The sequence below is a fragment of the Panthera onca genome, chromosome C1 (assembly GCF_046562875.1).
Source record: "Panthera onca isolate mPanOnc1 chromosome C1, mPanOnc1 haplotype 2, whole genome shotgun sequence".
NCBI lineage: Eukaryota > Metazoa > Chordata > Mammalia > Carnivora > Felidae > Panthera > Panthera onca.
The window spans coordinates 95,692,031-95,706,009 of record NC_138346.1 but is presented as its reverse complement, the minus strand read 5'-3'; the positions used below and the strand labels follow the sequence as shown (position 1 = coordinate 95,706,009).

Sequence of the window (13,979 nt, the reverse complement as noted above, 5' to 3'; positions counted from 1 at the left end):
TAGAGTGGAGGCATATTTCCATCCCCTGTAAAACACAAAGATGTTATCTGACAGACATCTTAACTAATCATACTTAATGCTTTCAGCTGTAAATTTTACCTAATGTCCGGGTTCTGACAGAATGGAACATAGGATAGCAAGTTTGAGGGAGAAAAAGGATGGAAAAGTCCAGGATGCCAGCCCACGGGGAGATCAGAGTTAGGGAATACAATCAATCGTGAGACTAAGAACACAGAGGAGTAAATAGGAATATTCCCGTCAGCTAGCTCTGCTCCCAACACAGCCTGAAAGCCATGGGCGGGTATCCATCTTTCCTCTGCCATTGCTGAGATATTAAAGAACAAGCTTCTGGCCCCTGTGACAACAACAAATAACAGTGAAGATCCTGGTGAGTTACCAAAGGATGGCTCTGATCTCAATTTCAGTTGTGGGAGGGGGGTAGCAAGTTCAGGCAGCCAGTGTCATTTCTCTCCTAAATGCAGTGAGATGCCCCATTCATTTTAATCCTCCCCATAAACACAAGCAATACCTCACTCCAGAAAGAATTAACATATATTTTTCTAAAAGTGAAACGAAAGTTCTAAGAATTTAGGCCTTGTCTAAGATGGTGCATGTAGCCAAACTCAAATCAAACTCCATCTTAAGAGAAAAGCCCATATTTTTGCATTTAAATCACTATGTGACTTTTAAAGAGAGAATCACTGTAATGGCAGCATCTTTGTCTCTCGGTAAGTAAGCCAGCTGCTCTCTATGAAGATAACCCGATAGGAGACTATAAAAGATTTTTTTTTTCAGCATTACTAAGAGAGGGGGGCGAGAATCAGACTGCAGGTAATGACTCTCACCCAAAGAACAAAGCAGTCAAAGAGACTTTAATATGAAATTGCATCCTTCAGTTTCTGCATCCAAATGTCAGTTGCGCCAGAAAAATCCAATGTGAATGGATTTATGTGAGATGCAAAAGAGAAAAATAATTCTTATTACAACAGCCACTGAATAGACAAAGGGCACAGATTGGATCACTCTGCTATACAAGCATCATCCCATTTCTTCTTACATAAAAGACGTATTGCTCTAAAAATAGTCAAAAAATCTAAGGAGAGAGACACAGAACCCAGAACCACCTCAACTATGTGAAGTTTTTTCGTCTTGCCCAGGGCTTCTCTCTGCCAAATCATTCACATTCTTCAATGAATTCTTCTACACTCCTAAAACATTGTTTATTCTCTTTCCACCTGCCCAACTTCCCCCAGTAAATCCTTTGTAAGAGGTAACATAGGAGGCTGGCACCTCCAGGAAAAACTGTTAAGGAAGAAGGACCTTACCACTTCTGGGAGCAGCCTAGTTGAGAGGTCATGGATGGCTTTGACCACTATGCATATGGATGACAGAAGGAAGATCACCCCCAAGATGACACAGGCTCTGTAAAGAAACAAAACATTGAGAATCTTAACTGTGAGAAGTCCACTCTGCTGATTCATGCAATAACACAACACAAAAGGCACTGGTACCCAACCATAATTTGCCACACTCCCACCATGACTGTCTATAGTCTCAGAATTGATACTGAATCATCTCTAGGAGAATATAATTTAGAGTGTTAACAGCAAAACCAACCCCATGGAAAAAGGGCTCACTATCCTACATAATCACAGAGTATCCCATGAGTGCCAACATGGGAGGAACTTCAAGACCGTTAAATCCATCTCTCAGGCCCAGCAACAAAACACGCTGGTCCTCTTCCAGCTGGAAGGTTCGGTGTTTAACAGCAGAGTGAAGGCTCTGGCATGAGACATCCCAAGTTTTACCATTTACCATGCTTGCTCTTGGCTAACCTACTGAACTTCTTTTAGTCTTTATATCCTCACCCGTAAAACAGGAATAAAATTTCCCACCTGAAGATGAAATGAGCATCAAAAAATAACCCATCGATGTTGGCTTAAACAAAGGCAAAGTCTACTCTGGCTATCTCTTTCTGATATGGCATGATAGACACTATTGTATTTTCCCAAAGATAAAAAAGAAGAATTATTAGTAACAACAAAAGATAGAGTGTTTATGCCAAAGGGGAGTAGAACTCTTCAAAAAGGAGAGGAGAGGAGAGGAGAGGAGAGAAGGAAGGATGAGATCAACCAAGGCACCACAGGAGGAGGCAGGAGCAAGTTAGGGATGAGGTCAAGGGGAAAACCAGAGGATGTACAGCCAGGGGAATGGGGTGGGGGCTAGTAAGAAGTCTGTGAGGCCTCAGGACATAGGAGCTCTCTCTGGCAAATCAGACACAACAACTTGCAAGAGAAACAAAGATGAAAATGGAAAGTAAACAGGAGGACTTGATGATAGTAATACAAGAGTCAAAACATGAAATGAAAACAAAAAAAAGAGGAAAAAGTGAATGACTACAGTTAGCCTTAAATCATTTCTATCCCAACCTGATGACTCCATCACTTGGCAGCCTCCTCAACCCTTTCCCCTGAGCTATCAAATAAAACCGTTTTTCTTCGTCCATCTTGGAGTCCCTTCTCTGGATTAACAGAATGGCCTCAAATTGCCCACCTAACATTGAAGTAACACTTGCTTAGAATCCTAATGAGCCTGTGGACAGACATGGTCCCCAAAACCTAAAAGTCAGAAATAAGCAGGTAAACAAGGTTGCTTGGAGCTCACTCAGTAGGCTTCTAATGCACACTCTAGTTGTAGGTTTTAGTCTTTCAAAAACACAGACAGGAAGAAGGGATCATTGCAGACTGATGCAAAACACAAAATATAGAGATTGTAGGAAAAGCAATGAATGGGTTGGGGATCCTGGTACAGACTCGAGCAAAAGAGGATCTGGCCCTATGAATCAAATGGGTGAGCTGCCCCCGGTGCCATACATCCTCATAATGAGCCTGGGGGAGAGAACACATGCTCAAGATAGAGAAAAGATATTTCAGGCAATAAGTATTCACTGATGCAGTGGCAGGAGGGAAGAACACTGATTTGAGGCATTGAGCCTGGGGCTGGTAACCCAGTCCTGGCATGACTATGGGGCAAAAGAGGCTGCAGCCAAGAGAGGTATCGTGAGGGAATGAGGCCCATCTAACAGAGGGTCTTTAGTGACAAGATACTGGAGCAAGACCAATGAATCCCAGGGCTCGGGGAATCAATGCCCCCAATGCTCTGGCCCCTGAGACCTAGCTATGCCCACAGGGAAGACTGCTGTAGGCCAGCTGTGACCAGCACTTGAAATAACCACTCCTCTCTGCAAAGACTGTGAGCAGTCCCATTATAGGAAAAGAGCCTAAAGTCAGGGTAGGCCTCCGATATAAATTTTGTGATGTGCTTTTCTCCATTCAAAAAAATTCCTGAGTGTCTACAAGAGAGACTCTCTGTGATTCACCCTTTCAGATAAATTTAACCACCAACTCAGTGCTTCTCAACCCAAGGGCATGCTGTACTCGTCTGGGATGGTTTGTTTGTTTGTTTGTTTGTTTTTTCAACAGCTGCTCAGAGACCACTCCAACTGTACCAGAATCTCTGGGGGTGAACCCAGACATCTACGTTTTTTTGAAAGCTCCCTAGTAATTCCCACATGCACTGGGGCTGAGAGTCCTGCACCTAAACCCAGGAGAGGCTGTGTCCTTAGGGAGCTTCCACTGTGGTGTAGAAAACCACAACTCCCTGGACAGAAGGCAAGGAGGGAGCCGTCATCCCAGCTGGTGAGGAGGGAACAGGTCTAATGATCCCTAAGGGATGTGTAGTGTATCTTTTTACTGAGCAGCTTTCTCTCCCTGAGGCACAAATAGGCCAGCCACCACTTGGGTGCTAGAACTTCTACAGACAGTTTATTACAACATCTTCAGGAAGTTTTCATCTCCATACTTCTCTGGAGTAGGGGGTGGGAGAAGAAACAAATGTCTGAGCTTCTAGCTGACAGGCAACAGTAATGCTACAGGGACCTATTTTCTCCAGATGACTGCAGACACATGACTGCAATGCACAAAAAGTGGATTTGAATTTTGTTTACATTTCTTAAGGAGACAAGATGTAAAGGATGTGATGGTCGCCTTACATAATATCTTGCTTATATATCTTTAATCAAAATTACACTACAAATCTCCTAAGGGCAAGAACCATATTTTTATTTTTATTTTTTTTAATATATGAAATTTATCGTCAAATTGGTTTCCATACAACACCCAGTGCTCATCCCAAAAGATGCCCTCTTCAATACCCATCACCTCCCCTCCCCTACCTCCCACCCCCCATCAGCCCTCAGTTTGTTCTCAGTTTTTAAGAGTCTCTTATGCTTTCGCTCTCTCCCACTCTAACCTCTTTTTTTTTCCTCCCCCTCCCCCCTATGGTTTTCTGTTAAGTTTCTCAGGATCCACATAAGAGTGAAAACATATGGTATCTGTCTTTCTCTGTATGGCTTATTTCACTTAGCATAACTTCCTCCAGTTCCATCCACGTTGCTACAAAGGGCCATATTTCATTCTTTCTCATTGCCACGTAGTACTCCACTGTGTATATAAACCACAATTTCATTATCCATTCATCAGTTGATGGACATTTAGGCTCTTTCCACAATTTGGCTATTGTTGAGAGTGCTGCTATAAACATTGGGGTACAGGTGCCCCTATGCATCAGTACTCCTATATCCCTTGGGTAAATTCCTAGCAGTGCTACTGCTGGGTCATAGGGTAGGTCTATTTTTAATTTTTTGAGGAACCTCCACACTGTTTTCCAGAGTGGCTGCACCAGTTTGCATTCCCACCAACAGTGCAAGAGGGTTCCCGTTTCTCCACATCCTCTCCAGCATCTATAGTCTCCTGATTTGTTCATTTTGGCCACTCTGACTGGCGTGAGGTGATATCTGAGCGTGGTTTTGATTTGTATCTCCCTGATGAGGAGCGACGTTCAGCATCTTTTCATGTGTCTGTTGGCCATCTGGATGTCTTCTTTAGAGAAGTGTCTATTCATGTTTTCTGCCCATTTCTTCACTAGGTTATTTGTTTTTCGGGTGTGGAGTTTGGTGAGCTCTTTATAGATTTTGGATACTAGCCCTTTGTCCGATATGTCATTTGCAAATATCTTTTCCCATTCCGTTGGTTGTCTTTTAGTTTTGTTGATTGTTTCCTTTGCTGTGCAGAAGCTTTTTATCTTCATGAGGTCCCAATAGTTCATTTTTGCTTTTAATTCCCTTGCCTTTGGGGATGTGTCAAGTAAGAAATTGCTACGGCTGAGGTCAGAGAGGTCTTTTCCTGCTTTCTCCTCTACGGTTTTGATGGTTTCCTGTCTCACATTCAGGTCCTTTATCCATTTTGAGTTTATTTTTGTGAATGGTGTAAGAAAGTGGTCTAGTTTCAACCTTCTGCATGTTGCTGTCCAGTTCTCCCAGCACCATTTGTTAAAGAGACTGTCTTTTTTCCATTGGATATTCTTTCCTGCTTTGTGAAAGATTAGTTGGCCATACTTTTGTGGGTCCAATTCTGGAGTCTCTATTCTATTCATTGGTCGATGTGTCTGTTTTTGTGCCAATACCATGCTGTCTTGATGATTACAGCTTTGTAGTAGAGGCTAAAGTCTGGGATTGTGATGCCTCCTGCTTTGGTCTTCTTCAAAATTACTTTGGCTATTTGGGGCCTTTTGTGGTTCCATGTGAATTTTAGGATTGCTTGTTCTAGCTTCAAGAAGAATGCTGGGGCAATTTTGATTGGGATTGCATTGAATGTGTAGATAGCTTTGGGTAGTATTGACATTTTGACAATATTTATTCTTCCAACCCATGAGCATGGAATGTTTTTCCATTTCTTTATATCTTCTTCAATTTCCTTCATAAGTTTTCTGTAGTTTTCAGCATACACATCTTTTACATCTTTGGTTAGATTTATTCCTAGGTATTTTATGCTTCTTGATGCAATTGTGAATGGGATCAGTTTCTTTGTCTTTCTGTTGCTTCATTATTAGTGTATAAGAATGCAACTGATTTCTGTACATTGATTTTGTATCCTGCGACTTTGCTGAATTCATGTATCAGTTCTAGCAGACTTTTGGTGGAGTCTATCGGATTTTCCATGTATAATATCATGTCATCTGCAAAAAGTGAAAGCTTCATCTTTGCCAATTTTGATGCCTTTGATTTCCTTTTGTTGTCTGATTGCTGATGCTAGCACTTCCAACACTATGTTAAACAACAGCAGTGAGAGTGGACATCCCTGTCGTGTTCCTGATCTCAGGGGGAAAGCTCTCAGTTTTTTCCCATTGAGGATGATATTAGCCATGGGCTTTTCATAAATGGCTTTTATGATGTTTAAGTATGTTCCTTCTATCCCGACTTTCTTGAGGGTTTTTATTAAGAAAGGATGCTGAATTTTGTCAAATGCTTTTTCTGCATCAATTGCCAGGACCATATGGTTCTTATCTTTTCTTTTATTAATGTGATGTATCACATTGATTGATTTGTGAATGTTGAACCAGCCCTGCATCCCAGGAATGAATCCCACTTGACCATGGTGAATAATTCTTTTTATAAACTGTTGAATTCGATTTGCTAGTATTTTATTGAGAATTTTTGCATCCATATTCATCAGGGATATTGGCCTGTAGTTCTTTTTTTTTTTTTTTTTTTTTTTTTTTTTTTTTTTTTTTTTTTTTTTTTTTTTTTACTGGGTCTCTGTCTGGTTTAGGAATCAAAGCAATACTGGCTTCATAGAATTAGTCTGGAATTTTTCTTTCCCTTTCTATTTTTTGGAATAGCTTGAGAAGGATAGGTACTATCTCTGCTTTAAATGTCTGATAGAATTCCCCAGGGAAGCCATCTGGTCCTGGACTCTTATTTGTTGGGAGATTTTTGATAACTGATTCAATTTCCTCGCTGGTTATGGGTCTGTTCAAGCTTTCTATTTCCTCCAGTTTGAGTTTTGGAAGTGTGTGGGTGTTTAGGAATTTTTCCATTTCTTCCAGGTTGTCCAGTTTGTTGGCATAGAATTTTTCATAGTATTCCCTAATAACTGCTTGTATTTCTGAGGGATTGGTTCTAATAATTCCATTTTCATTCATGATTTTATCTATTTGGGTCATCTCCCTTTTCTTTTTGAGAAGCCTGGCTAGAGGTTTATCAATTTTGCTTATTTTTTCAAAAAACCAACTCTTGGTTTCATGGATCTGCTCTACAGTTTTTTTAGACTCTATATTGTTTATTTCTGCTCTGATCTTTATTTCTCTTATTCTGCTGGGTTTGGGGTGTCTTTGCTGCTCTGCTTCTAGTTCCTTTAGGTGTGCTGTTAGATTTTGTATTTGGGATTTTTCTTGTTTCTTGAGATAGGCCTGGATTGCAATGTATTTTCCTCTCAGGACTGCCTTCACTGCATCCCAAAGCATTTGGATTGTTGTATTTTCATTTTCATTTGTTTCCATATATTTTTTAATTTCTTCTCTAATTGCCTGGTTGACCCATTTATTCTTTAGTAGGGTGTTCTTTAACCTCCATGCTTTTGGAGGTTTTCCAGACTTTTTCCTGTGGTTGATTTCAAGCTTCATAGCATTGTGGTCCGAAAGTATGCATGGTATGATCTCAATTCTTGTATACTTACGAAGGGCTGTTTTGTGACCCAGTATGTGATCTATCTTGGAGAATGTTCCATGTGCACTTGAGAAGAAACTATATTCTGTTGCTTTGGGATGCAGAGTTCTAAATATATGTCAAGTCCATCTGATCCAATGTATCATTCAGGGCCCTTGTTTCTTTACTGACCATGTGTCTATATGATCTATCCATAGTTGTAAGTGGGGTATTAAAGTCCCCTGCAATTACCACATTCTTATCAATAAGGTTGCTTATGTTTGTGAGTAATCATTTTATACATTTGGGGGCTCCCGTATTCGGTGCATAGACATTTATAATTGTTAGTTCTTCTTGATGGATAGACCCGGTAATTATTATATAATGCTCTTCTTTATCTCTTGCTACAGCCTTTAATTTAAAGTCTAGTTTGTGTGATATAAGTGTGGCTACTCCAGCTTTCTTTTGACTTCTAGTAGCATGATAGATAGTTCTCCATCCCCTCACTTTCAATCTGAAAGTGTCCTCAGGTCTAAAGTGAGTATCTTGTAGACAGCAAATAGATGGGTCTTGTTTTTTTATCCATTCTGATATCCTATGTCTTTTGGTTGGAGCATTTAGTCCATTTACATTCAGTGTTGTTATAGAAAGATATGGGTTTAGAGTCATTGTGATGTCTGTAGGTTTCATGCTTGTAGCGATGTCTTTGGTACTTTGTCTCACAGGATCCCCCTTAGGATCTCTTGTAGGGCTGGTTTAGTGGTGAATTCCTTCAGTTTTTGTTTGGGAAGACCTTTATCTCTCCTTCTATTCTAAATGACAGATTTGCTGGATAGAGGATTCTCGGCTGCATATTTTTTCTGTTCATCACATTGAAGATTTCCTGCCATTCCATTCTGGCCTGCCAAGTTTCAGTAGACAGATGCGTCACTAGTCTTATTGGTCTCCCTTATATATTAGAGCACGTTTATCCCTAGCTGCTTTCAGAATTTTCTCTTTATCTTTGTATTTTCCCAGTTTCACTATGATATGTTGTGCAGAAGATCAATTCAAGTTATGTCTGAACGGAGTTCTCTGTGCCTCTTGGATTTCAATGCCTTTTTCCTTCCCCAGATCAGGGAAGTTCTCAGCTATTATTTCTTCAAGTACACCTTCAGCACCTTTCCCTGTCTCTTCCTCCTCTGGAATACCAATTATGCGTATATTATTTCTCTTTAGTGCATCACTTAGTTCTCTAATTTTCCCCTCATACTCCTGGATTTTTTTTATCTTTTTCTCAGCTTCTTCTTTTTCCATAATTTTATCTTCTAGTTCACCTATTCTCTCCTCTGCCTCTTCAATCTGAGCTGTGGTCATCTCCATTTTATTTTGCAGCTCATTAATAGCATTTTTTAGCTCCTCCTGGCTGTTCCTTAGTCCCTTGATCTCTGTAGCAATAGATTCTCTGCTGTCCTTTATACTGTTTCCAAGCCCAGTGATTAATTTTATGACTATTATTCTAAATTCACTTTCTGTTATATTGTTTAAATCGTTTTTGATCAGTTTGTTAGCTGTCGTTATTTCCTGGAGGTTTTTTTGAGGGGAATTCTTCCGTTTAGTCATTTTGGATAGTCCCTGGAGTGGTGCGGAACTGCAGGGCACTTCCCCTGTGCTGTCTTGAATAACTTGTGTTGGTGGGCGGGGCCGCAGTCAGACCTGATGTCTGCCCCCAGCCCACCGCTGGGGCCACAGTCAGACTGGTGTGTACCTTCTCTTCCCCTCTCCTAGGGGTGGGATTCACTGTGGGGTGGTGTGGCCCATCTGGGCTACTTGCACACTGCCAGGCTTGTGGTGCTGGGGATCTGGCGTATTAGCTGGGGTGGATTGGCAAGGTGCACCAGGTTGGGAGGGGCAGGCTCAGCTCACTTTTCCTTCGGAGATCTGCTTTGGGAAGGGCCCTGCAGCACCAGGAGGGAGTCAGACCCACCAGAGGGATGGATCCGCAGAAGCACAGCGTGGGGTGTTTGCAAGGTGCAAGCAAGTTCCCTGACAGGAACTGGTTCCCTTTGGGATTTTGGCTGGGGGATGGGCAAGGGAGATGGCACTGGCGAGCGCCTTTGTTCCCAGCCAAGCTGCGCTCTGTTGTCCGGGGCTCAACAACTCTCCTTCTCGGTGTCTTCCAGCCCTCCCGCTCTCCGAGCAGAGCTGTTAACTTATAACCTTCCAGATGTTAAGTCCCGCTCGCTGTCAGAACACACTCCATCCGGCCCCTCCACTTTTGCAAGCCAGATTCGGGGGCTCTGCTTTGCTGGCGGGCTGCCCCTCTGCCCCGGCTCCCTCCCGCCAGTCCGTGCAGCGCGCACTGCCTCTCCACCCTTCCTACCCTCTTCTGTGGGCCTCTCGTCTGCACTTGGCTCTGGAGAATCCATTCTTCTAGTCTTCTGGTAGTTTTCTGAGTTATTTAGGCAGGTGTGGGTGGAATCTAAGTGATCCGCAGGACGCGGTGAGCCCAGCATCCTCCTAAGCCACCATCTTCCGATGTCATATTCTGTTTTTCCAAGAACCATATTTTTATAGCTCAGTGTCTACAGGAGCACATAGCAGGTGCCCCATATGCATCTGTAGAATGGATGTAGTCACTAACCAATTAAGTAATCAGGAACTGATTTCTAAGTGTTCCCACACGGAGTTTAAGGGACATCAACTACTTACTCACACATACGTGAAGGGGAAAGACACTCTTAATACTTTAGCCAAAATGCCTATGGAATAGCCCACATTGTAAACCCACTCTGAAATGTAATGGAAATCAAAAGAAATTGATGGTTTGGTTTATTAATGTTGAATTTTACCAAAGTATAATCATATTTTCTACACAAACATACCTGTGAATACACTTAAAAATGTTTTAAAGCCCTATTTTCGTCCTGTTTTAAATGTGTTGCCAATTCAAAAACCACAGTCACCCTTCCTTAAACAGTGCTAGGAGCTTGCATGTCAAAGTTGCTCTCACAGCCTAAACCAGCTATTATTAGCAGAGAGTGTGATGCTATTTTTTAACATTTTATTAATAATATATTGTGTTTACATAGCAGCTTTGTCCTCAGGCACTCAGAGTTCTGCACATCAGCTCATAAATTCCCTGGAGGCCACTCACCGGATCTGAGTTTCTGTTATTCTGTTATTTTCAGTCTGAGAAGGAAAGAAGTGTGTTTCATAAACACAAGTGGTCAAAATGGGAAAGTCAAGGATTAGGGGCTTGCCCAGTATCACCCAAGGAGTTTGAAGTCCACTCAAATACAACCCAGTCTCCTGACTCCCTCCCAGAGGCCAGACCCAGTCAACCACCTGGCCACTAGAAGGTTCTTGGCATCCATGTCACATCCTCACGACTCCACTACCCTGGGAGAGCAGTGGCCTCCAGGATGCAGGGAAGATTTGGGTCAGGAGCCAACACTATATGGCTGCTTCTTTCTGCAAGTGTATGCTGCTTCCTGCTTTGGGAGGAGGCAGAAGGGGGAGCAATGGTGGGTAACCGCCCCATCAGCACATCCTGGCCTTTACCTGGAGAGGCTGGCCTGGCAAGTAAAGGGCAATGTGTCCATGGGCCTGACAGCACTGGGCAGCCAGGTCACTGGGATGAACACAGATTCCTTCTCCCTCCTGCCCAAACCCCAGAGGTGAAAAACATAATGATTCAGAAAGGGGCAAAGGCATTGTCCCCATCAACATAATCCCCCAAATGAACACATACTGAAGTTGAATTTAACCAGGACCACTGGGTGTCAAAGAGTGGTCTAAAGATCAGCAGCACCAGCATCACCTGGGAACTTGTTAGGACAGCAAATTCTTGAGTCCACCCCAGATCTGCTGAATCAGAAACTCTGGGGACGGCATCCAGTGATCTGTGTTTTAAGCCCTTCTGGTGTTTCTGATGCACAGTCAAGACAGAGTCTGTATTAGTCTTACCCAGGACACATTTAATGTCTGAAAGAAGACGAGTAAAATCTAGAGAAATGATTAAAGCCACTGGACATCTCTTTTTCTTCTGCTAAAGGCGACAAACTGCTCACTGTGCACGGCACTGTAATTCTATGAATAACCTTGCAGTAAGCATTCATTTTCTTGCCTCTGAAATCGTAACAGCAAAACCTACTGACAGATACCCTCACATCCAAAAAGATGTCAGGTTGAAAGTCTTGTCCCTTACCAATTGTTGGTTTGAAGGTCTGTGGTTCACATTAATAAAGCATAAGTCTTATACCAATTGTAAGTTATTTTCCATGAGACCCAAACAGCCAAACAGAAGTTTTGTCTAGTCATCCCCTAATTTACAAAAGCCCTAAAACACAGTAGCCCTGGTAATTAATCAGTTCAGTCCACAGCTTAAAGTGTCAATGTTTTATTTATCATCTTTCACCCTGGTGCCCAAAGCATTTGTAATCTGGGCCATCATTCAAATGTGAAGTAATGAAAAATAAAAGACTGTCAAGTGATGAGCATACACACAAGTACTTACAGAGGCACAATATCTGTGTTATTTTATTCTAGGTCCTCTCTCACTCCATGTATTCTTCCATTTTAAATAAGGCCACAAAGTCCATTTAGAGGCAGTATAAAGGGAAGGAGAAAGTGAGCAATGAATGCTTATCAGCCATTTCTCATTCTCTATAATGGCTATGCCAAACATTTGCCTCAAGATCACCATCTTCCTCTTACCCTTGATTCTCCTAAAACCCTAGACCCCATCTCCTTTCCTACCCACATTCCCATCTCTCTTCTCTACCTTCCATCCATGTGCTGCACTGTGAACAGGTTGTGATGTGAAGGGAAGTGGCTTGGATGAGGAATGTTCCCTCAAACCAGAGCTCTCTAGGCAAATGGTCCTTACCTTCCCCTGGTAAGATCAGCCTCAGCATGTAACCACCAACTCACACATAACCACCTCCCTCAACAAACAACCTTTTGTTCATATCCGTATGAATATACAAGCTGACTAGAACCCACCCAAGTAAAATCTCATTTACACAGGACTTTTTTTCCTAGCTTCAATGTTAGGGACAAAAGTCAACACAAGGGATTTATAAAACAATTAGATTCTATAGCAACGCAGTCCAAAAGAATTTTCTGTGAACGTGGAGTGTTCTATTCTGCACTAGCCATATGTGTCTATTGAGTGCTTCAAATGTTGCTAGAATAACTGAAGAAATGAAATTTTCATTTCAATTACTTTCTATTAATTACAATTTAAATGGCCACATATGGTTAGTGACTACCACATCAGGTAATGCATCTCTAAAGGCTGCACTGAAAATACAGAAGTTCGTCAATGTATGTATATATGCATGCTGCCTGTATATATTCTCTTTATATCTATCTATCTATCCATCCATCCATCCATCCATCCATCCTCTATATTTTCTTGATGAAAGGAAGGGAGGAAGGGAGGAAGGCAAGCCCAGAAGCTACTTATCAGGATCAGGTAAATTTATGTGGGCTAGCAGGGTCTGCTGTAGGAAATTTTGCAAAGATGCATCATGCCTTTAGTATCCTCCACAAATGAATGCATCATTTCTCTATCCAGTAAAGCCCTCCAACTCCCCAGGTTTACATGCCAAGTCTCACTCTTGTTCTCATCTAATGTCAGCCAATCGCAGCTATAGCTACTGTTCCACCAGAGGTAACTGCATTTTAGAAGGGGATTTGTACTTCAGTCGTTCACATTTTAAGGTCTACATGCCAAGTCCTGAGGCTAAGGAAAATGTCATCTATTCACAGCCACCGGAGAGCACAAATGTAGGAAAATCATCAAAGGAAGTCATTACTTATGAATGTGAAAATGGGCAAGGAACAAAATGAACAAATGGAGTAAGGTGGTGAAATACAACCTGGGGACAGAGTGGGAAGGAAGGATGGCTCTGCAGTGAGACATTTGAGCTGGGTCTAGAAGAATGGACAAGAATCATCAAGCAGGAAAAAATGGAAGGCTAGGGAGGACACTCAATGCAGAGTGGACTTAATGAGCAAAAGTGTGAAGACATAGCACTGTGGTGCCCTGCTTCAGGGAAAAGTGGAGATGCTACACATGAGTATGTTCATGCCCCTATTCAGGACAGGTCACATGTTAGGCCACAAAACAAGTCTCAATAAATTAAGGAAAACTGAAATCATATCAAGCATCTTTTCTGGCCAAAATGTTATAAAACTAGAAATCAATTACAAGAAAACAAGTGGAGAAAACCACAAACATAGGAGGCTAAACATGCTACCAAGCAACCAATGGGTCAACAAAGAAATCAAAAGAGAAATTTAAAATACACCCAGAGACAATTGAAAATAGAAACACAATGGTTCAAAATCTTTGGGACACAGCAAAAGCAGTTCTAAGAGGAAAGTTTATAACAATACAGACCTACCCCAAAAAACAAGAAAAGTCTCAAATAAACAATTGAACTTT

General features: G+C 41.8%; 1 protein-coding gene across 2 annotated transcripts in view; it reads right to left on the bottom strand.

Moving 5' to 3' along the window:
• The window catches only part of TMEM163 (transmembrane protein 163), a 235,005-nt gene that overhangs the window by 46,980 nt on the left and 174,046 nt on the right, over positions 1-13,979 (bottom strand). For both annotated transcript variants that reach the window (XR_009607197.3, XM_060622697.3), the window contains exon 5: positions 1,326-1,422. Coding sequence is in view for 1 of the 2 variants with exons in the window: in XM_060622697.3 (XP_060478680.1) it covers positions 1,326-1,422 (97 nt within the window). In the remaining variant the exon portion in view is untranslated. The remainder of the gene's footprint in view (positions 1-1,325; positions 1,423-13,979) is intronic.